Here is a 25,108-nt window from a genome sequence, read left to right on the forward strand (position 1 = left end):
GTGCGAATCTGTCAAACACATCAATTATACACCAGAGCTCATCAACATTAGTCGCCACAAACAGTCCCGCCCACACCTTTCAGAGCATGCGCAGAGGCTACTTCCGGGCGTAGCGCCCCCATGTGACCTGCACTAGGGTAGAGGAACAGGGCGGAGAGATTCGCTTGAGAGACCCTGCTAGCAGGTGAGGGTTGTTGCCATGACGATGAGTGCCCCTTGTGTGGTAGCTGCCAGCTCTAATAACGTGGCTTGTTTTGCTCTCCTGTGCAGCGCCCCTGTGCGGGGGAAGAGGAGCCATGCAGAGCGTTATCAACACGGTAAAGGGCAAGGCACTGGAAGTGGCCGAGTACCTGACTCCTGTCCTGAAGGTATGCCCACACCATGGCATGGGGCTGGCACTGAAAAGTTACTGTGTATGGCAGCTGTTGTGCCCTCCGCCCTGGCAGCCTGTAGACGTTACAGGGAAATGATTGCATGTTGTTTCCATACACTTGCATAGGAAGGAAGAGAAGGTAGCCTGGTGACTTACTCCTCCTGTGTAGCCTGATGCCCCCAGGTGGTGCTTTGTCTGTGCCAGTGCCCCCTGACTTACACAGCCGTATACCGGGGTGGAGAGTTCTTCCTAGAAGTATCTATTTGTTTTAAATTTGATTTTTATTCAGAGAAAAAAAGAAGGTTTTCCAATTCCTGGATGTATCTGGTCTCCATTCAGATGTCAGCACTTATTATATTGTATACTCTTAATCTGTCTGTGGCTTCAGTATTGGCCGCGTCTTCGATTTTAGGATATGTTCTACTTTCTTGTCTCCAGAGCTCATGGTCCTAGAAAACTATCGCCCACAACCACATATTATGAGTTGTTTTCTGCTGCAGTCTTATGAAATTCTGTTTCTTGACAACTAGAGAGATCTTGTATCATATCCAGCTAAAATGGAAAATCTCACGTTTCTTAGGATGTCCTGTACAAGTACAGCCAGACCATTAAGCATGCCTGTAGTGTACAGATAGGTGGGGTGGGGGGCTAACTTTACACAACAAGGAAAACGATCCATGCCCCCTCCTAGGTCCAAGCGATTATTACCAAAATCATAATTAATTGGACGTTTTACCTCCCCCCGCCTTCTCCACATGGGGAGGGGGGGGGGTAGAGCTGGGCAATTAATCTCCCACACCTTCTGGTTTACAAACAAGATAGAAAACAATTGTTTCCGACTTGATAACCAGAAGTACGTAGAGGGCGATTTCTCATCATACAGCACAAATATGTCATTCACAATACCAAGGTAATAGTTTATATGATGATCAGAAATACATATCTTACATAGAATTGTGATCATCCAAGACTTTATATCTCTCCTAGCGTATAGTATTTACTGTTTAATGCACTTTTACCACTATTTAAAAGTAAATTTTTTTCATCCAAATTGTCTATAATCCTGATGTCAAAACAGTACAGCGCTTTTCCATGTGTCCAGTAGGCACAGCATATGGAGCATCAGCACTGGATAGGCAGGGTATTTCTTTTACAAAGCTACAGTCCCAAAGTGTCATAGCAAAGTAAAATAATCAAGATTGGCATTTTGTCTGCTACTCCCGTTAATCCTTTCTCTGCTGGAAGATTTACTTAATCCGTAATAAGGTGCATAAACCGGATATACCCGTTGCAGGCCATACTCATACACTGAAATGATTACCAGCTCATAACAGAGAACTGGCATAAATGATATTAAATCTGCAGGCAGTATGCTATAGAGCAGAAGGAACTGAGCACATTGATTGTGCAAAAACCATTAAAGGGATCCTATCATTAAAACTGAATTTTTTCTGCCTACCACGTAGGAATAGCCTTAAGAAAGACTATTCTTCTCCTACCTTTAGATGTCTTCTCCGCGCCGCCGTTCGGTATATAATCCGGTTTTTGCCGGTATGCAAATGATTCTCTCGCAGCACTGGGGGCGTCCGCAATGCTGCAAGAGAAATTTCCGGCGCCGCCTCCATCTTCTTCAGGAACGGGTCTTCTTCCGGCGGTTGCTTCAAACTTCTAGGCCACGGGCCTATGGCAAAGCCGACTGCGCACGCCTGTCAGCCACAAAAAAATGGCCGCTTGTACAGTATTGTAAGCGGTTATTGTCTTGTGGCCGGCAGGTATGCGCAGTTGGCTGCCCGAGGCCTAGGAGTTTGAAACCACCTCCGGAAAAAGACACGCAGAAGGCCCGTTCCTGAATAAGATGGAGGTTGCGCTGGAGATTTCTCTCGCAGCATTGGGGACGCCCCCCAGTACTGCGAGAGAATTAATTTGCATACCAACGAAAACCGGATTATTTACCGAACTGCGGCGTGGAGAATACATCTAAAGGTAGGAGAAGAATAGCTTTTCTTAAGGCTATTCCTACGTGGTAGGCTGAAAAAATTCAGTTTTAATGATAAGATCCCTTTAATGTAATCTGTATTTTATTAATTTCACAAGCCCTCTTAGACAAGATGAAGAGAACTGCTACTACTCAGAGAGATCATCTTTACTGCTTAAAACGAAAACCAAACCACTTCCCATGACAGCTCTAGGAATCCTTTGCTATGCTTCTAGGTAATCTAGGTAATACTCTATTAGCACTACATAAAAACCTCAAGGTTATGCTTGCAGTTTCTCTTACAGTTACATGTTTTCCTTTTAAAGTTAAGAGAAGAGGCAGCTTGAAATAACCACAGCTTTACCCCAAAAAAGTGCAGATTGTAGTCCACGTCAGGGCAAGTTGTGTTTTAGTTTTTCTTTTTTCCTCAACCAAATAGAATAGATTAGCTCAGAAGCGGCCCATTGACTGCTCTTGAGACCATAACGGTTGACTGTCAACAGCTTTGTTCATTTATGTGTGGCTCAATGTGTTGTTGTTTTTTCTTTTATATGTATATAGGAGTCAAAATTTAAGGAAACTGGTGTCATTACTCCAGAAGAGGTAAGTGACTGGACAGGCCTAGTTGTTAATATTTTATCTAGCGCTACATATATAGAAACTGCATGACGGGGCGGTGTAGCAGTACAACCTCGATGTACATGGGTTGTCCATAGAATCAGCAGTGTGTGTAAAGCAGCACACTACCCATAAAGCCCCAGTCACCTTTCCTGATGTGTCTCTTTTACAAAACATTTGTATTTTTCATTTTCTGTTCTGTCTCTTCTTATTCTTTCTGCAGTGCATGAATACATTGATAACTGGGTGTTACAGAGTGCTACATAGTTTGTACTGTTGGCAAGGTGTGGACAGTGTGAGAGTGCAGGGACACGGCCTCAACACCCAGCTGTCAGTTTGTTCCTAAATGTTTAGAAGCAGAGGAATGAGGCATGCAGAGTTCTAAGACAAGATGTTCCAAAATTGTCATATTTACTAAGACAGACATGTCAAGAGAGGTGACAGGTCATCTTTAAAGGGTTTATCCAGGATATTTTTTTTTTTTTTTAAGTTGGGGGCGTTGAAAAAATCCCATAGTCGCTTCTCCCCGGTGTTTTGTTGTCTCCCAGCACAGTCTGGTCCTTCAGCTCCACCGTGTTCTTCTGGTGGAAGTCCCTGCCACACGTCACTGCTTAGGCCAATCAGTGACCTCCACGAAGGACACAACACGTCATTTCCTCTTACGTCCTTTCCTTAGGCCACTGATTGGCTACAGGGACACTGGACGACACAGGCGGTGAGGACTTCTGGCAAAAGAAATCCACCGAGCAGCTGGACCAGACCGCACTTGGAGGATACCAGAGCACTGGGGACAGGTGAGTATGGTTTTGTTTTGTTTTTTTTTCACCTCCCCCAATCTAATTTAAAAAATATAAATATTAGGCTGGACATCCTCTATAACATGGCTATTTGTGTAGCTATTTGCCTTGCAGCGCTGCGGTTCTGACCAAGGACATCATCTATTTGTGTTGGTTTCCTCCCACATACTAAAAATATACTGATAGGTAAATTGGCTTCCGGTAAACCTACTGACCTCTTTGTGGATGTTGGGGATGATCACCTATGAGACAAAGCTCATTACAAATGTCATTGCCATTGTTGCTCTAATGACCTATTCAATAAAAGATTATCTTACACTTGGAGAACAAGAGAGAACAGGAAATTCAGTAGCCATCAGAAATATTGGGAAGAAAACCTGACCTACCTATCTATTGGAGGCAGAAATAAAACACACAATGGATACTGGTAGCCTCTCCACAGGAGTTTGGCTGGAGACATTTCTGCTCCTATTCAGGTTTTACTACATGGGGAGGGTATCAGGCCAATTGTGGTCTTCCTCGAAATCAGCTCTGAATATCGCCATGTGAACCAACCCTAAGTCCTAGTAGGCTGAATGATCACACAGGCTTCTACTACAAAAGTTCCCATAGTCTACTGTTACTAGTTGTCTTTATAACCACAGATTTGTAAAAGTGGTGCTACTCTTTAAAGTTTATTAAAGCCTCCTGTTTTTCACAGTTCCTGGCTGCGGGTGATCACCTGGTTCATCACTGCCCTACCTGGCAATGGCAAGTAGTGTTTTTTTGTTTTAGGCAAAGTTTTACATAGTACAATTACCAAAAGACACGCGTTAAACGGATTCTATCATTAAAAAACACGTTTTAAACTAAAAGCACACCTTTATTTTGAAGGTCCACGCTGCCATTTTTGAATTTTACTTCTTTTCTTCGTTATGGTAATTGTGCTCAGAAAACACAGGGGGCGTCCCTCCCCGTGCTCAGAGCACAGTGTTGTCATCCATTCCAGTGCTGCCTTTGTCTTCTCCATCAGCCATTCTCCTCCTCCTCTTCTTACATGAGACCGCCACAAAATGGCCAACGGAACAGTCGACTGCACATTTTCTGACTTCCATTTCACAGAGATCTCGTGTAAGAACGGGAGGAGAATGACCGATGGAGCAGAAGACCGAGGCGGAGCTGGAATGGATGACAATGCTGTGCTCTGAGCAAAATTACCATACTGAAGAAAAATTCAAAAACGGGGGTGAAAACCTTCAAGATAAAGGTAAGAGATGAATAGCCTTTATAAAGCGTATTCCTATATGCTTTTAGTTTACAACTTGTTTTTTAACAATAGAATCTCTATTAGATTTACTGGCTACACCCACAAATTCTTCATAGGTGGGCCAACAATTCTTGACTAAGTTGTATTCCCTATGTCCACAATTGGCAATTAAGAAGGCAGAGTAAGGTTCGCCTCCGATTTATACATCAAGGGTATTTTCCAGCATATACCTGTGATTGACAGCTCTAAGATATGTCACCGTATAGGCATACATGTGGTAAATGTATACTGTGCAGTATTTTTTTTACTTTTTACTACTGAATGTCCCTGTTTTGAAAGTATATATCTTCAGCTTATTCAATAAATACACAGTCATGGCATATGTTGAATCACTGGGGTCCTGTATCTCTGTTTCACATATATTTGTTGATATCTCATATAACTTTTATCATTTTTAGGCAGTTTTTTTCGTCAAAGCCAAAAGTGGATTCAAAAGCAATGGGAAATTTAAAGAAAGAACAAAAAAAAAAAAAAAAACATATTTCTCTTGCTTGTTGGATCCACTTCTGAATTTGGATTTTGCCCCTCCCCCGGAGAAAAAAAAAAAGTGACTGCATGACGCTTCCAAGTACAGATAGTTTTGTATTAATATTAGCCCTCTGTTTTCAGTTTGTCGACATGACTGTGCCATCACGCAGCTTCTTTAAATATTAACGTGAACTGTGCCATGTCGCCTATCTCCTGCTGTTAATGAGCTGACAAACACTGAATAATGTATCACAAGCCCATCTAGATTGGAAGCCTAATGTGCACTCAAGGATTTTTGGCAGTAAATTTTATCAGTTTGTCTTGGGACATGCCCGAAAATATTTGTCATTTCTGTAGGATTGTATGTACATTTATGAGGCTGGGAGTCACACATATTTGAGATGAATTGTCATATAATCTTCTACACTGTAGCTGTATTGGTGTCCGTGGGGTTTAATCTGTTATGTTCTTCACATTTTACTTTAGGGCCGCCGGTGAAGAATTAAAAATTAAACCTTATCTGCCCAACGAGAAGCAGTTTCTAATGACAAAGAATGGTAAGTGCATGCGATATACCCAACAAGGGATTCCTTCTGCTACTGTAATCCATCCCCTGAAATATAACCCCGTACCTGAGTAAAGGAGCGACAGTGAAAGTAAATGTAACTCCTGAAGTGTCTTCTGAATAAGTCAGCATTTGATAACTTTCATTATATTCATTGAATACGTGAAAGCTACAGTGAAATTACAATACAATTCCAGGAACATAAAAAAGGCGCAAATCATCAGACTGTATAATGGGAGCGGCAGTAGAATATATGTGTTGGTAATAGAGGGAAACATTGGGGTTGGATAACCAGTGAGAGAACCTGTAGCCAGGACTGGACTGATCTTCACAAAGTCTAGGAGCCTGCGCCAAAGTCACTGCTAAATATATTATTTACAAGCTATTGATACATGTGTAAGAAATAAAGCAAAAAAAAAAAAAAAAACAGAATCTAGTAAACACTTTGCCCCACTAGCAGTCAGAATAGAAGAATTTTCTCAGTAATCACTGCATTGGCCCATCCCCCACTAAAATGTTTAGACTCTATTACTGGTTACAACATGCCCGACCCCTTCCCCCTCCATACCTTTTCTGTAAAAGCAGATTTTGCCAGGCCACCCTTTTCTCATATTTCAGCAGACAGTCGTGGCAGGAACTACCAAGCCTAATACCAGCCATCTAGTAGTCACAGCATGCCACCATTCTGCACTCTTCTGGTATCATGGCATCCTGTCTAAACCTAATGTGTAATTCTGTAGGACAATGAATTGTTATGTGTGCAATGTGTAGCTCCTCTTCTACCTTAATTTCCATGTTGTCTATTAGAATGGGCATTGCAATAACAGAGCATAGAAAGAGCTGCTGTAAACCTAGTACAAGATGGGGAGAAAGGTAAATGAAAAGCTGAAGGGTATAACACTTGCCACCACGGACTACTTTGTACTACAGCTCAGCGATTCATTCTTTCACCTCCCTCAGTGCCCTGTTACAAGAGGTGTAAGCAGATGGAGTATTCTGATGAACAGGAGGCCATTATAGAAGAGGATGACGGAGACGGAGGTTGGGTTGACACATTTCATCATGCAGGTATGACTTGCTTGTGGGATTCATGTATATATTCTTCCATAGTGTAAAATGGTAAAACTCTCACCCACCAACACAGGTGTCAGGGGCCCATTTATCTATCAATTATGTTCACATAGACAAGTATTTGGCTCTTGAAGACCAGGCTATTTTAGGATGTTGAAGGGGTTGTTTCTTATTTAACCTTTTTTGTGCATTTTTTTGGTATTTTTGCTGTGTATTATTTAGATTTAAACAAAGAAAATAATGAAGTTGTCCATACACCTTCTATAGCTGTTGCCAGAAGTGCAAGTGTTCTCACCGGGGGGGGGGGGGGGGGGGGGACGACGACCGACTAACAGGTGTCTAGTGGCGTCTTATCTCCCATGAGTAAAGAGGACTGGCCAGTTTGAAATCTTTATACCATCGACACACCTCCATGCACCTAAAGTAGATAGCTGACAAATTTAGCTGATTTTGCTTTTATGTGCATGGTCACCTTAACCTGTCTGAGGGATGGGGTCCAAATAATCACAACTATCTGATTAAATAAAAATATATGCTGTATTTCAGTTTTAGGGCCTGTTCACACGGTTGTTGCTACCATGTTTCTGCCCCCCATTATTTTCAATGGGAGGTAGAGATTGAAGCAGGACATGGAAAAAAATAAGCATTCTGCTTATTTTTGCTTCAGATTCGGTGGCAAGTGACACCCAGCTGGTTAGGCTCATTCATGTGAGTGGAAAGGGGAGGGACGGAAAATGAATAGCAGTCTGAGGCAGTCCCCATCAAAGTCTTCTACAATTTTCGTAGTCTGACCTTAGCTTTACTTATGTTAATAATTTTTAATTATTACTTTATGTAATTTTTTAATATGCCAAAATATAACCATAGATATACTATATACCATATTTTTCGGACTATAAGACGCACCTAGGTTTTAGAGGAGGAAAATAGGGGAAAAAAATTTTGAAGCACAAATGGTACAATATTTAATATATGGGAGTTGTAGTTTTGCAACAGCTGCAAGGCCACATTGACAGGTGACCCTGCAGCTGTACGGGGATGCATAGAGTGTTTTTTTGCGGGGTCAGATGTACTTTTTTAGTTATACCATTTTGGGGAATGTTTATTGCTTAGATCACCTTATATTTAAATCAGAGGCAAAACGGTGAAAAAAAACCCGCCAGGTTTAGCACTTTTGATTTTGACGTTCACCGTACAGGAAAAATATTAGTAGACCGGCATTTTCGGACACAGGGATACCTAATGTGTATGTGTTTCACTGTAATTCTCTACTTTTATATGTATTCTAGGGAAGGGAGGTGATTTTAGAACTTTTCTTTCTTTTTTTTTTTTTTTTTCTTTTTTTTTTTAACTACGGTATTTATTAGCCTCCCCCCTAGGGGACTTGAACCTGCAATCATTTGATTGCAAGTCCCATAGACGGCAATACAAGTGTATTGCAGACTATGGGAGATTCTATACATTACTATTGCGGATGGTCATGGACCAGCCGCAATAGTAATATAGCAGTGACAGGCCTGGGAGCCTTCAGTAGGCTCCGGGCTGTCACCAGAACAGGTCGGCTCCTACGATATCGCCACGCAGGATCCGGCCTGCAACTTTACAAGTATGGGGCTGGTGGGGACCAGCCCCGGGGGATATTTTACACTTTGGGAGGAAGGGAGGGTTAAGTTTTTATGCCCACAATTAGAATGCATTAGCTGTGGGTCTCCGCATATAGCGGAAACCCGGCTGCTATGGCGGCCGCCATTACAGATCCAGCAACCGCTGTAATAGAACAACGGATGCTGGGGAGAGTTTTAGACGCCGACGCAGGTGCCAGTGCCTGCGGCATCGCTACACTCCTGTCCTGCAGGAATCCAGCAGCAGCGTGGTGATGCTGCAATTCCGCTCCTCCACCCTCCCTCACATTCGGACTATAAGACGCACCCTCATTTCCCCCCCCCCCCCCCCCAAATTTGGGGGAAAAAAGTGCATCTTATAGTCCGAAAAATACGGGTACATGGTAACAATTGGTGTAATATTAGGCAAAATAATCAACTATAACCAAAAAAAAAAAGTACACTACCAAATAAAGTCCTACTATAGACTAGACATAACAACCAAAGAAACCGAGACAAATGCAAATATATATATATGTCTATATATATATATATATATATATATATATATATATATATATATATAATGAAAAATATTTATTGATAACCAAATAGTTAAAAAGTCACAGGGAGACATACAAAAGTAACTCCCTAAAAATAGTGAGCAGACACATAAATCAACCCACTCAGCAAAGTGCAGAGCAGCTCCTAGTCAGAGGTATACTGTATACTAGAGAGACTCTAAGACATATGTGCATATAACTCTCCACCCAGGGAACATAGCAGCCAGCCAGCTAGACAACTAGCCAGTTAAATAGCAGCATCATATATAAAAAATAACATACCCAAAAACATAGTAAAATAGTAAGCAACGGATCCGATGGGAGTAAACTGCTGAATGCCTGAAGCGCGTTTCACTTAGGATGGCTTCATCAGTTTACTCCCATCGGCGCTGATGAAGCAATCCTAGGCGAAACGTGTATCAGGCGTTCAGCAGTTTACTGCCATCGGCTCCGTTGCTTACTATTTTACTATGTCTTTGGGTATGTAATTTATGATATATGATGTTGTTATTTATGATTTTGTCTAGCTGGCTGGCTGCTATGTTCCCTGGGTGGAGAGTTATATGCACATATGTCTCAGAGACTCTCTAGTATACAGTATACCTATGACTAGGAGCTGCTCTGCACTTTGCTGAGTGGGTTGATGTATGTGTCTGCTCACTATTTTTAGTGAGTTATTTTTGTATGTCTCTCTGTGACTTTTTAACTATTTGGTTATCAATAAATATTGTTAATACTTTTTAAAATAATCAACTATATCTGTCCCCATTTTATGACATTAGTGGGGTTTTCTCTGCGATGCAGATTCTTGTGTATGTGAAATATGAATTCTGTTGTCACGTGCAACCACTTATGTTTAGTATTCTTCTTATTGTAGTAACTACTGTGTTTCATCAGAACATTTTTCTTTTACTGACTTCTCTTTGTATAAATGGTAATATTCCTTTTAATGTGTCTGCTAGGTGTGAACAGTGTTACTGAGGCTGTGAAAGAAATCACACTTGAGACACAGGTAAGCTAAAATGAATACACTCTGAACAAAGAGATATCTTTTTTTCTATCCTCTTAGAAAAATGGTAGCAATTTATACATTCATCTCTAGTGATAATCGTTATTACTATTGTTTTATCTTTATGAACAGGACAGGGATTGGGTGAAATGTAAACTTTATTCACGACTTTGTGCATGTGTTGTGTAAGTGTCTGGCGAGACTCTTGGCGATGCAACCTTGACAAAGGTAAATGTCTGGGTGACAGCGCCAATAAACTTCCTGGTTATTTTCGGGGTGGTATTGCATAAGAATACCCCTCTAGTAAGGCTCAGAGGGGAATTACATTATACCTCTATGTGACAATCAGAGTGCAAAAGTACAGTATGCTCTCTTATTGATAGGAGAGGGGGTAACATGGACAGAAGTCCATGCTAGCCCCTCCTGGGGTCACATACAAGTTATGCACAGATGATGATGAGTCATTATTTCTGCGCAGTCTGCAGGGCTTCTCCGCCCCTCTTCTCCTCATACAGCAGCTCTTAAGATGTTTCCTGAGACAGGATGTTGGGAAAGGGACACTTTAGAGCCCTATATCTCAGGACTGGATGGGGCTAGGATGATGATTTTTTTTATTCCTTTTAAAGATGAGAATCTCATGAGAAAATGATACAAAGATCTTCATGATATCCCTTACGGTTTCAGAGCGAATTGCTGTTAAAAACGCTGTCGGGAATTGGGATCTGCAATGGTATCTCAATGCCAAATAGCGTTTTCAACAGTGAATCACTCTGGACATGTAAGTTATCATGACAATCTTGGTATCTATCTTTGTAAAGATGAAATTCTCATCTTTAAAATGAATCCAAAATCTTCTTCCTAGGCCCAACTAGTGCTGAGATATTGGCATTAGTACTAAGGACGTATTGGCTACATCCACGGCTACAGAACTGCCACCCTGGGAGGACCTATAAATACGTGGTTGGCAGGGAAAGGGTTAATGTAGCAAGAGATAAATTGGTTAACCAATAATAATGATTAAATTGGGTGTAAATAATATCACTTGACAAAGTTTAGGTGTCTTATTATAATTGGAAGTATTTTATAAGATTAAAATTATTTTTCCAATAATTCTCTATTTATTGTTGTTCTGATAGCAGCACTTCCATAATATGGTTATAAAGTGAGCTTATTTCATGTGTTTTGGGGTTTTTTCATACAAGGATTCTGGAAAAGTAGCCAACCGTGCAGCTTGTGATGATGACGACGATGATGATGACGGGGAAGCAGCAGATATGGAAGGTAAAACATAGCAAAACCTTCATTTAAATTCATGTGTAATATGATGTCCATCCCAGCCTCCTTAAAATGGATTTCAACCCATATTGTTAAATTGGTCATATTTTGCCATTAAAGTGGTTGTTACATGATAGTCATTTACAGCACATCCACAGGAGCTGTCAGCAGTGGTCAGTTTACAGAAACAGCCATGTTTACTGAGCTATTCTACTTCCATATCTCCCATTGGAGTTAATTAGTATTACAAAAACAGTGTAGCACAGTGAGTTTGTATAACTTGTGAGATGGGGAACAATGTAGTTCACTGCACTATGCTGGTTTCACAACTCTCATTTCCGTGGCAGTTACTAAAACAGTGTAGGTCAGTGAGCTCAGCTGTTTCTGTAAGTCCAACTACAGCTGTAAGGGTTGGTTCACATCTGCGTTGGTAATCCATTCGGGGAGTCCGCATGGGGACCCGCCCGAACGGAATACCAAACGCATTTGCAAGCGCTGTGCAGTAAATGCACACGGACCCCATAGCCTATAATGGGGTCCGGGTGCTTGCTGCGAGATCTCCGCAGGGAACATGCAGAGAGGAAAGTAGTTCACAATCTACTTTCCTGTCTGCATGATTTATGGGGGCAGCGCTCGGCAAGCACACGGACCCCATTATAGTCTATGGGGTCTGTGTGCTTTTACTGCACAGCGCTTGCAAATGCGTTTGGTAGTCCGTTCAGGGGATCCCCATGCGGACTTCCCGAGCGGATTACCAAACGCAGATGTGATTGAGGGGTTAACCTGAATTCGGTTGTCAGCTGGGCATAATTTAGCATGTCACTCCTAGTAACCATACCTACCTCACATTTATGGCATATGCCATAAATGGATATTGTGGTAACCCCTTTAAAAGGGTACCTGAGTTTTCATGAACAGTTGAAATATGTACAGGGTCTTGATGGGCAGCCTGTTCTCTGGCTGAATTAGCCTTCAGACATGGTGTCCTATAATTAAAGGGGCTCTATCACTGGGAAAAGTCATTTTTAACTAATCACATCCTTGCATTGCCTTTACAAAGTCTATTCCACACCTACCTTTAGTATGTAGATTGCCTCAGTGGTTTCTGAATAAGTCCGTTTTTATTCATATGCTAATGATCTTCCAGCCAGCTCAGGAAGTTCCCAGCAGCCTCCTCTCTCCTATTCTCCTATGTGTGTGAGGCAAACAGGAAGCTGAGTCATCATCATCATCAGCCTCCCATAGGAAACAACAGGAGAGTAGTGCACGATGTATTGTGCAACAGTCTAATTAGCATATGAATAAAAACTGACTTATTCAGAAACCACTGAGGCAGTCTTCATACTAAAGGTAAGTGTGGAATAGACTTTCTAAAGGCTATGCAAAGATGTGATTAGTTAAAAATGACTTTTCCTAGTGATAGAGCCCCTTTTAAGTATTTTTTGCTCCTAATAATCACATTATGGCTGCAACACATTTTATATTTCTATCTCAGGCTGGGGATGTGCACAATAAGTAGCACATGTAATTCTGCCTCAAGTAACTGAAATAGAAAACAATAAAAGACCAAGAGAGCATAGAAGAATAGGACATATAGGAATACTGAACTGCAAATACATGCAGGCATGGTGTGTCAGATTCCTGAAAAAAATAAATGGATCTACGAGAATAGTCAGTAAAGCTGTTACTGTCTGTGAATAATATCCCATCTGTAATCATACTGCAGTATAATGGCAGTACTACTAGCCAGCAGTAGCTAAAAGCACATAGAAGACTTTTCTTAAATTGTAAGCTGTGAGATACTATACTATGTTCAGTCCAATGCACAGAGAAACAATCCATTCATCTGGGCCTAATCCGCAGCGGGATGGTGATGCATCCTATCACAGCTAGACCTTGGCGAAAATGCCGGCAGCAGAAAATGAAGAGGGGTTCCTCTTCATTTTCTGCCGTGTGAACATACCCAAAAGGGAAACATACAGCCCAACCACATGTTGAATATATATTCTGGAAGCACAGGGACACCCATGGAGACCCTTAACAAAAGTTAGTATATTTCCAAACTTGGGGGAGGGGGGGGGGGGGGAAACTCCTTGAAAAGTTTATTCCCATATCAGCAAATCACGGCCAAGACAGGAATAGCTGACGGCAAGTCCCAGGGATGATTTGCCAAGATGAGAATAACCTTCGATTGTAGCTTGCGCTTTACAGGTGTATATGAGTGAGATGGTATATAAAGATGTGTGTATATGTTTGTTTTTCAGAATATGAAGAGAGTGGACTCCTAGATACCGATGATGTAAGTGCAGTATTACCAGTTTGGACAAAGCTTAGGACGTTATCTTTTACCTATATTGCAAATGGCTCTGAAAGTGTCTATTCATGAAAGTGTGTTCTGCCAAGGCATTGTATATCCCTACCATGTATTGTTGTTTGTTTTTTTCTAACAATCCCATATGCAATTATTTGTTTATAGGGAAAGTCAGGGAAAATAATGGAGGTCAAAATATTAAACCGTATTTTTTTTTTTTGTAAATTATATAATTAGAGGGGGAAAAAAACTGAAAACCTGCAATGACAAGTTGACATGCACATAGCTTTCTTTCATCAGTATCACTAATTTAATTGTATATTCTGAGTCCAATTGTGGCAATCTTACACACAGATATATGTAATGTGTATGGGAAACTGCAGGCTCTTGTAGCCCACTCATGCACCTTAATGGCCATTCTGCTACATATCTGGGACAACAGAGCCAGGACCTCTTGTCTTTCTCTTATTGCATTTCTGTACTTTGCGACTGTGCAGGGACAGTTTATGGCTGCAGAAAAAAAGATTCCTTAGAAGGTCTAAAGGTACCACTGATTCACAGATAGATAATTTCTTCCCTTTCATTCAAGCAATTCACCAAAATCATGAGCAGTAACTAGAAATCTTGGCTAGACATGGCATGTAATTTATGTGGCGGATTTATGTCTGATCTTATCCTGTGCATCGCTAGCGGTGAAATCCATGGTGTAAATCTGCAGCTCAATTTCCATCTCCCTGTGAATACAGAAATGTAACTGAGCCAATCACTAGTTGTGGGGGGTCAGTAATAAACCCAGAGTTAATGTTAAACCTTTGTAAAGGTTAAAGAAAAGAATTGAAACAGCCGTTGTTTTAATAGTAATAAAAGATATCTTACGGTATATTGAATGGTTTGAAGTCTTCACTAATATAATATATTTGCTTGTCTTAACTAGGCAACTGTAGACACTGCCAAAATAGTAGAAGCAAGCAAGCCGAAAGCTGAAGGTGCTGAAGATGCCATCTTACAGACTAGAACATACGACCTTTATATTACATATGACAAGTATTACCAAACGCCAAGACTCTGGTTATTCGGCTATGATGAGGTATGAAATGAACTAAAATTGTACATTGTTTTCTTGGTGTTCCACACATCTCATTGTGATTTCCACATAGAATTACAGAGAATTGTAATAAGAAACATTTATAAAATGTTCATATTATCATGACTAGCAAGTGTAAACCGTGTGCCACAATGTAAGTGCACCTGCTGTGATAGTCACCCCAGCATATGTCCAACTCTCATCACCCCTGATGAGCAACTATTTTGAAGGGACTGCATCACTCTCCCAACCTCTGTGAGCACTTCATTGTCTACCTCGAGTGCCAGGAGCTACAGTGCTCAGAGCGTCATATTGCAGTATTGTTGCATTGTTACAGAACTTCCACTATGTAATATGTCTTTGAGTATGGGCACCAGCGGTAAACAATAAAGACACAGTGCTTACTGTGCTTGCACATGTTCACCGGCCTCTAGAGCTGTGGAGTTGGAAAAAAAATGCATGTTTTTTGCGGATTTACTTTCTTAGGAATGCAATCTCTACCTTATTAATGAATTACAGAATCTTTACTTTTGTTGACCACGGCTGTCAGCTATTTGTGAAGGATAATCAGTCTGTGGGAAAAATAGAGCAGTTGGTGGTTTGACCCAATAACTCCACAGCCCTGTCTGCTCCTTCAGAAAAGCTGAATGCCATGCTGAGAATCGGATTCCCACCAATTGGAATATTTACGGGTAGGATGTTAGTTTTAAAGGGTGACTAAGCTTTCGGACAACTTTTGAATTCCTGGCAGAATTTGCGTCATGAATACATTTTGTAATATAAATTATGAACACATTTTGTCTCCTTTCTGTGATATCCTTCATCTCTTTATTCTTTTTCTTGCTTTTGTATTGAGAACTGTTCCCACCTCCCAGTACAGGCTTGGAGTATGGGGCTGTGTAAAATACAGAGAAAATGAGGGCAGGGGAGGGTCACTTCAGACAGCTATATCTCGGGTGTTCATAATTTATTTATTTATTTATTTATTTATTACAGTTCCTTTTATCAAAGAGGCTTGCCCTTAGAAAGTCTGATCCAGTCAACATTGATAAGATAAGATAATTCTTTAATAGTCATAACATGGGGAAATTCAGTGTGTTACAGCTTCATGGATAGTACAATAGTATATAGCAAAAGAGAACACATACAAGCTCATAGCATATAGAGAGATACTAGGAGTTTCTAAAAAAGAAAGAAAAAACGTCATGATCATTTAGTTCTCTGTGATAATACAATAAGATAATAAGTGATAATACAGCCCAACCGCAGTTTGAGGACACGAGGAGGGGGGCAACGCATGTAAACATAACAGGCAGAATCAGCTTTTTGCAGAGGTGGGGGACATATGCAGCTATCACCATAACATGGGATAGTTCCTTTGGTAGGCAATAGGATCTCATGCCCACAGTTAATAATTTGATATCTTGCATCAGCACTATTGTTCCTTAACCACAAAAATGCCCCAAAAGTGCACCATCTTTCACCATAAGCCCTCCTCCTTGGATTGGATGTGAAAACCATTAAAGGGGTATTCCCATGACGCTTGTTCACTAACCTGCAGGCTGTTGTGCTCTCTTCACTTCCTGCTTCTCTCGGCACATAGGTGGGTGGGGTTTCACTTGCACAGGATTGGTTGTAAATGAATTAGCACAGTGTGAAGCTGATGTAGTAGAGCTGGATTTGAGTCAGTTTGCATTACATACAGAGGTAACGGACTCCCTATCTCAGCCCTTATCAGCCAAATTCAATTAAACCGACTGTTAAGAGCTCAGAAATCCCGGAGTTCTCACATCCCCTATATGTGTCATTTTAGTAGCGCAGCTTCTCAAACAGCTCAGAGCTGCTCCCAGCCCCTCCCTTCCCCCTGAGAGCAGGCAACTACATCACTTGACAAATGAGCAGATAATCCCAAGCGCCATAGAAACGGAGTGTAAACAATGAAGTGAATAATATAAGATAGCGGCCAAACAAGCAATGCATTTAGGAAAAGTCTTAAATCCACATAAACTAGCAGTATAGATAGGATCCTTGTGATGGGACGACCCCTTTAACTTTTTTTTTTTTTAATATTTAAAATTGCTATAGTCTGCAATTAATAGAGAGACCTCCTATTTGCACAGCAACCCATGCTATAAAAAAGAGGTTGCACTGTGATCATGTGACTTATTGAGGAACATGAAAGCAGAATAAGAAAAGACACTCGAGTAGACAGATATTACTAATGAAGGGGTCATCTTTTAGACAATGTAATGAAGAGAATAAAAATCACTAGAGTTTCCCTTTTAAAGGCGTAATTCCATGTCAGACATTTATGGTATATCTACAGAACAGTAGGAACCCAACCTCTGTCATGCCTGCCTGCTGCATCCGGATGGAGTGTGAAAGGAGTGGTGGTCATGGGCTCTCTAGTGACTTCTGTTGGCGTCATGGCTCAGCTGATTCTGCAATGACCTGTGTCCTGGATTTTAGTGCATGTCCCGGAGCTGGTTTTCCTGTTTAACTTTACAATTATATTGAGGAAAACTGGCCTCTGTTTAGTGGTTCGTGGTTCAGTTACTATTTCCCCATATATCTCCGCATCTTGAACTGTGGTCTCTAAAAAGAAAGAAGTTCCATTCTGAGAACGTGCAGACCTGCCCTTACTGTTGTGTTTTTCTCTATATATTGCAAAACAAAAAGTTGCTTAAGTTGTACCGGCTTTATTGCGTCATTCTGGACGTGTAGATTCTGCACGCCACTAGCTCATGGGGCAGGTCACAGCGTGGTGATATAACATAGTTGTATGATTTGTAGCGGTGACTTTGATGTGAACCACATTTTGTTCTGTTTAAGGTCACAGTTTTTATGGGGGGAAATGTGCTCTTGTTTAACTCCTTCTTGACCAGTGGTATTTACAACAAAATTTCACAAATTAGAATGTATGCTGTGTTATAGTGTAAACTTTATTATAAGTGTTCATTTTAGAAATTTCGTTTCATACCAACAGTCATTTTCATCTCTGACACAACTGTTTGAGGACTTCTTTTTTGCAAAACAAGTTGTATTCTTTAGTAATTCTATTCTGAGGTAATTAAACTGATCATGATAATAATAAAGCCACCTACCTAATATTGTTTAGGTCTTCCTCGCGGCACCCAAACAGATGTGACATATTTAGGAATGGAGCTCAAAACGTCTGAAAGTGTCCTTTAGTATCTAGGGTCAGAGACTAAGAAAACTCCTTAAAGTGGTATTCCCATGACCATAAATATTTTTAAATTTGTAGATAATTAAAAGTTAAACATTTTTGCAAATATACCGTATTTTGCGGACTATAAGGCGCACCGGACTATAAGGCGCATTACCCATGAGCGCCTTATAGTCCTGCCTAGGTCCATATATAAGGCGCACCGGACTATAAGGCGCACCGAACTATAAGGCGCAGCGCTGTCCGGTGCGTCTTATATGTGATTGAAAGCGGTGGCCGGCAGACTTTACCGGAGGCCGCTTAACCCCCCGCGTGCCAGCCGCTTCTATTTATTTCAATGGCACGCTTCCATTGAAATGAATGGAAGCGCTCGGCACGCGAGGAGTTAAAGGGATTCTACCATTAAAAGAACTTCTTCCTTCTTGATCACGTCGGAATAGTCTTTTACCTTTTTACCATAGCCAGCGCCGCCTTCTTCCGCAGCTCCGTCTCTGTCTTCTTTGGGCCTCATGGATGACGCATGCGCAGTCGGCTCTAACAGGCTCTCGCAGCCAGAGCCGACTGCGCATGCGTCATCCATGAGGCCCAAAGAAGACAACACAGACGGGGACACGGAAGGCGCGAACACAGCTCAGGGAGAAGGCGGCGCTGGCTATAGAAAAGGTAAGAGACGAATAGCCTTTTTAAGGCTATTCCGACGTGGTCAGGGGGAAGAAGTTCTTTTAATGGTAGAATCTAGAGTTGAGCGAGTACTGTTCGGATCGGCTGATCCGAACAGTACTCGCTCATCTCTAGTAGAATCCCTTTAAGCAGCGGCCGCCGGCAAAGTCTGCATGCCGCTTCCATACATTACAATGAGAGCGCGCTATTCAAATAGTTAGAGATGAACGAATACTATTTGAATAGAGCGCTCCCATTGCAATGTATAGAAGCGGCATGGAGACTTTGCCGGCGGCCGCCACTTAACTCCTCGCGTGCCGCCGCTTCAAGCCTTATATAAGGCGCACCGGACTATAAGGCGCACTTTCGATTTCTGAGGAAATCGAAGTATTTTATGTGCGCCTTATAGTCTGGAAAATACGGTGAGTAATTAAATATTTTTCAGAGTTTTAGAGATTTTCTCTAAATATCTTTTGGTCACAGTTTTTTTTTTGTCTTGATCGGTTGCCAGTGGATACGACCATGAATGCAGGAACTTTCTAAGGTCAGAGAATCGGCCAAGATTTCTTTATTGTGGCCGGGATATCTTCTCATATTTCTAATGTCCCGGTCTGATATCCCAGCTACAATAAGAAGATCATGGCTGGATTTTTTGACAAGTCTCAGACTATAGAAATTTTCTGCATTTGTGGTCGTATCCATTGGCAACCGATCAAGACAACAGACTAACACCACTAAGAACGTTAGAGAAAATCATTAAAGGGGCTCTATCAGCAAAATCATGCTGCTAGAGCCCCACATATGCGTGAATAACTTTTAAAAAGGCTATTCAGGCACCGTAAATGTTATATTAAGCCACCCCCCCCCCCCCCCCCCCCCGTTTTAAAATAAAACCCTAAAAAAGAATGTGATCTACTTACGCATCGTGCACGCTGGGCGGGCATTCAGGGTGCGCCGTCTTCTTCATCCACGCCTCCTCTTCCTGCGACGTCCTCCGGTCCTGTCCTCCTCCGGCGCTCGCGAACTGACATTGCTTAAAAAAAATGGCCTGGGCGCCTGCGCAGTAGCATGCAGCTTCTACTATGGCTACTGCGCAGGCGACAAGGCCATTTTTTTTTTCAGTGTCAGTTCGCGAGCGCCGGAGGAGGACAGGACCGGAGGACGTCGCAGGAAGAGGAGGCGTGGATAAAGAAGACGGCGCACCCTGAATGCCCGCCCAGCGTGCACGATGCGTAAGTAGATCACATTCTTTTTTAGGGTTTTATTTTAAAACGGGGGGGGGGGGTAGTTTAATATAACATTTACGGTGCCTGAATTGCCTTTTTAAAGTCTATTTACGCATATTTGGGGCTCTATCAGCATGATTTTACTGATATAGCCCCTTTAAACTCTGCAGAATTTTTAATTACTTATATTTGCAAAAATGTTTAACTTTTAATTATCTACAAATATAGATATGATTATGTACATGGGAATACCCCTTTAAGGAGAGTGCACATTTGCAAGTGTATGGATACTTAAGGCCATTTTCACTCCACTGGGGGATTCTGGGGAACCCTTTAGTATCTTAGACATTTTCAACAGAGTTTAAGTCCTGTAAGGCTAAGTTCACATTTGCACTGAAGTCTCTTTGGAAGACTCTACTGCAGAAACCGACAAGAATCGGCAAAGAGAAAAATCCTGCTTGTAGGACTTTTCTCTCTGCCACTTTCAGCATAAAAACTGCGGACACCCGAAAGACCCCATTATAGCAGATGTGAACCTAGCGTAAGTTATGCAGTGAGATTTCTGTAGACTGGTCTTGTGGTCAAAACATGGAAGTCGTTATATTGCATACAATCTACAGTTTTGTATTGCATACAGTAGACAAGGTCAATTGACTGCTTCTAAGACCATGCCATGCATTAGATGGATTTGACGGACAGGAATATCATATAAGCACTTTACAGAGCATTGATACGGCCTCATTTAGAAGATGCTGTTTAGTTTTGAGCTTTAGTTCAGATTACAAAGGCCAGCCAAAAAATAAGGGTCATGGAGGAGAACAGTTCGAAGGAAAGATTAAAATAATTAAATGTTATTTAACCTTGAGAAAAGATGTGTAAGGTGGGAAAAGATTGGCATATCTGAATGGCCAGTACAAAATCTACGTCAATCTACGTTTTTGACCCAGTCCATGTCTCTTGGCTCAGCTATGACATTAAAAAGGTTAAAAATAATTAAATAAAATCAGCTTTTTGTTCCTCTCCTACAATACATAGCATATACTGATGTAACTTAGTTCTCAGAATGGACATACACTTCTGTTTGGGCTAGGCAATTTTGCCTAAAAATAAAATCTTTTCTCAAGCTAATGGGCGCTTCTCGATTTTTAATTTTCCTGTTTTTGATTAAGGAAAATTTTAAAAAGTTCAGTGAACTGACCTGGAGGAAAAGAGTGAGACTGACTACAGCGAAGAAACTGTTCATTATAATTTACAGCAGGGAGGACAAGGCCTGCATGGACTGTAGCGCAGGGCTAATAGCGATTTCACAATTCTGGGGTTGGTTATCTGGAGCAATGTGTGATGTCCCAGTAGGAGAAGAAACGCCCCTGAAGCCATTTTCACACAATTTGCATAAGAATAAAACTCTGATTTTCATGTTATTGGAGCTGCAATGCAGAATAACAAAGGCTTCTTTGGAAAGTGTAGATGTAGTCCTACTATATACTGGCATTAGTTTGATACTGTTTTTACCTGCTGACAGGCTCCCTTTAAAAAGCCAATGTTTGAATTCCTATGAAAGTAAAGCTGCAACAAACTATATGTTTAATTATATGATATTGAGAATTGTATAATATAATTATTTAACAATTATTAATATTGTTGTAATAGTAATAATATTACTAATCGTTTTATTTTTTAGTATGAGTTAGTACAGATTTTCGATCTCGAACCAAAATTGACCATACTGACACAAATTTTAGTTTTCACAAAGTTTGCTGCTTCATTGATGGATGAAAAGTTAGGCTTGCAGGATTTCTTTTGTCTGGCGTTTTTAGATGATACTATGATGAAGATTACAAGCTTTAGTCAGATATGTCTATGGTTATTGCATCTGATTTTGTTATGCATGTAGTTTGTGAAGACCCAAAATTTGTGTCAGTCTCAAAACTTCCTGACACAACTGTATGTGCAAATGCATGTGTGTGTGTATGTAAATATATATATAATATATACTGTGTGTGTGTATATATATATATATTATAGTGTGTTACAAAATATAGAAGTATTTTGTATAATTTAATCATTTTAATTTGTCTTCAAACTTCCAGCAACGTCAGCCATTGACCGTAGAGAACATGTATGAAGACATTAGCCAAGATCATGTGAAGAAAACTGTGACTATTGAAAATCACCCTAACCTGCCACCACCACCTATGTGCTCAGTACATCCATGCAGGTAGCAAAGGACTTGGGGTTTGGGGTAATTTTTTGGCAGTTTTAACCTTTCTTCCTCCTCATGTGGACCGTCACAAAAATATTGGCTTCACAGCCACATAGAGAATACCTGATGAAATAACGTCTGTTGTAACAAAACTTTGTGGAAGCTAAAGATGTATCATTGAAGACCTGTTCAGTAATAGGGTGATGGAGAGGGAGAGATTTCTTATTAGTGACTTCAGGGTGACCTCTGGAATAAGACTTATTAGTTCTTGCATTGGGTCAGTGAATATTACGCAGTAGTACTTCCTCCTCCTCCTCCTCCTCCTCCTCCTCCTCCTCCTAGAGAAGTCCAGAATGTGAAATATGATTGTGAAAACAGCATTTACGGAAATATACACATCTATTGCATACAATTGTTTTCGTCTTTACTCAACATCTGCCAAATTTTTTTTTTCCTGTGAAGGCATGCAGAAGTTATGAAGAAGATCATTGAGACAGTTGCAGAAGGTGGAGGAGAGCTGGGCGTTCACATGTATCCTTTATTACTACTGTATATTCTATATATCAGTGGCTTTGTGTTTCTGTGTAGTATTATATGGAGATGTGAAATATATATGTAATACTATATTCCTTACTATAAATAATTAAAATATTATACTTTGTACAATATTACAAAAGTACAGGCCAAATGTATTTATACAGGTCACAGGATTCTCCGGGGATTTATAATATTCTTAATAAAGAGAATTTCCCTCTAACAACACATTGCCATCCATATTCTAGGGAAAAGCATCGGATTGCTGATCATCCATGTACTGGGACCCTGGGAGATCATAAGAACTGGGGTCCTGAGTGATGGAGTGGTAGTGAGTATGCATGACCACTGTTCTAGTCACTTCTTAGGGGCTGTTCACATCATATTTTTTGACTTTTGTTGAGCAACACATGTTTTGCTCGACATCCCCATAGACTTTTGTACATACTTTTGACTCCATTTTACCTCCATGACAACATAATCTGTAGTATTTAACAATAGAAAAGCCTTTTCATCCTTCAAAATAAACAGTGGACCCCAAAGTATAAGAAGTGAAAGCCCAGGAGAAGTGAGTGAAAATAAGACGGCTATTAATCCCCTCTCCTTAAGGACCAGTGGTCCACTGGCATCTGCTGGCCTCTTCAGTTACAAGCGCCCAGATCACTGATGAGGTCTGTGATCCCGGTTGTGACGTCAGCAAGCCCCTTGTGACCACTGAGGCCTGCAATTGAGTCATATGAGTTTAATAGCACTTATTATTAATATTCTGACCTACACAACTGATGTGAGGAGGAGTTTGGGTGGAGCAGCGATAGAGGAGGAATGCTGCGATTCTATTCAAAGTTATGTAGGTAAGTCTTGTGTCCCATGTTCCAGTGATCAGTGGGGTACTAGGGCTCAGAGATCATACATTTATAACCAGTGGTGAGACAGCTATTCCTTATATTGTGGATAAGGGATAAGTATCTGTGGTGATAAAACTCCTTTGAATGTTGAAGGCATGATACTGCTTCCCTTGGATGGATTCGGACACAGTACTACCTCTCTGTCTGTCCATGAAAATGATGTTCACACAGATATACTTCGGGAAGAATATGCAAATCTGACTTCCATTATGTAATTAGGATGCCTGTGCCTCAAGTATGCACACCAATAGAGGGCGCTGACTGAAAATGTGCAAGTCTATCTTCCATGATGTAATTAGGAAGACAGAGTCTCAGTCAAGCAAACCTATAGAGGGCGCTCCCTTTAACATCATGCCGACCTTCTCAGAGGCCTTTGTTTGCAATGATGTTGGGATTATACCAGATACAGTCTTCTCAGCCAAGGACAGCTGTTTCGATGTATTTGCATCTCATCAGCTTGACGCAGAGAGGACTGATCTGGCAGAGGTGAGAGGCTTAGACAGGGTTGAGGGGATATAGTCACTCCATAAGGAGAGAACCACCATTTAGGTGTGTGGAGTCTTATTAAGCCATGAGTGCTCCACTCTATAGGTTTGTTTGACTGAGGCTCTGTCTTCCTAATTACATCATGGAAGATAGACTTGCACACTCTCAGTCAGCGCCCTCTATTGGTGTGCACCTAAATGGTGGTTCTCTCCTTATGGAGTGACGATATCCCCACAGATATACCTGTAATACCTCCTTGTCTTTCCCTGTTTAGTTTCTCATACTGCTTCATCCCTTCATCACCATTTGCTTAGTTTTTGCATTTTCAAAGCTAAATATGTCTGTTAGGTTTCACCAGAACCTGTGCCTGTACATGTATTGTATGGAGGAAGATCAGGAGATCTGCGCACACTGGGATGGAGTATGACACGGTCCAGTATTCTTATCCAAAATCCTTTTAATAAAACATGAGGTACATATATGGCATGGAGCATTCCATGACATACCGGTATATGTCGTTTATGCATATTACAGATGTACTGAGTTGCTTTTCAGCATTTCTTAACCACAGTTTAGCTGGGTATTTATTCTACTGCATGTAACAGATAACGAATAATACTATGTCTAGATCTATTATCTTCCTTAATGTGATCTTATCAGGTACCTTCTCATTTTTCTAAAATTTGTACAGGCTGTCATTCCCACTATAGAATACGATTACACGCGGCATTTTACAATGTAACTGCTGTTGTCTACCTGCAAGTCCCATTAAAGTTCCAGTTTTTAATGACAGATACATAAATATCTCTTGTTTTTCCATACATACAAATCTGCAACATTTCTGTAATGTATAATATGCTTATTTGATTAAATTTCTGCATTTAAACATTT

At 40.9% G+C, this 25,108-nt stretch overlaps 1 protein-coding gene across 1 annotated transcript; it reads left to right on the plus strand.

Annotated features, from left to right (window-relative positions):
* The first annotated feature begins 78 nt into the window (after positions 1 to 78).
* Positions 79 to 25,108, plus strand: ATG3 (autophagy related 3). The gene is made up of 13 exons (XM_075264037.1): positions 79 to 184; positions 271 to 368; positions 2,910 to 2,951; positions 4,464 to 4,513; positions 6,024 to 6,094; positions 7,063 to 7,170; positions 10,300 to 10,349; positions 11,549 to 11,627; positions 13,886 to 13,920; positions 14,867 to 15,019; positions 22,180 to 22,307; positions 22,755 to 22,823; positions 24,878 to 25,108. Exons 2-13 carry the CDS (start codon positions 297 to 299, stop codon positions 24,957 to 24,959), a joined length of 939 nt encoding a protein of 312 aa, XP_075120138.1. The 5' UTR covers positions 79 to 184; positions 271 to 296; the 3' UTR covers positions 24,960 to 25,108.

Source organism: Leptodactylus fuscus, chromosome 2 (genome assembly GCF_031893055.1).
Source record: "Leptodactylus fuscus isolate aLepFus1 chromosome 2, aLepFus1.hap2, whole genome shotgun sequence".
In the NCBI taxonomy this organism is placed as follows: Eukaryota; Metazoa; Chordata; class Amphibia; order Anura; family Leptodactylidae; genus Leptodactylus; species Leptodactylus fuscus.

Excerpts from the sequence above, each read along its gene's own strand:
- ATG3 (XM_075264037.1), top strand. The coding sequence starts at position 297 with ATGCAGAGCGTTATCAACACGGTAAAGGGCAAGGCACTGGAAGTGGCC. Across the intron at positions 369-2,909 it reads ACCTGACTCCTGTCCTGAAG|GAGTCAAAATTTAAGGAAAC; the intron begins GTATGCCCACAC and ends ATATGTATATAG. Across the intron at positions 22,308-22,754 it reads TGCTCAGTACATCCATGCAG|GCATGCAGAAGTTATGAAGA; the intron begins GTAGCAAAGGAC and ends TTTCCTGTGAAG.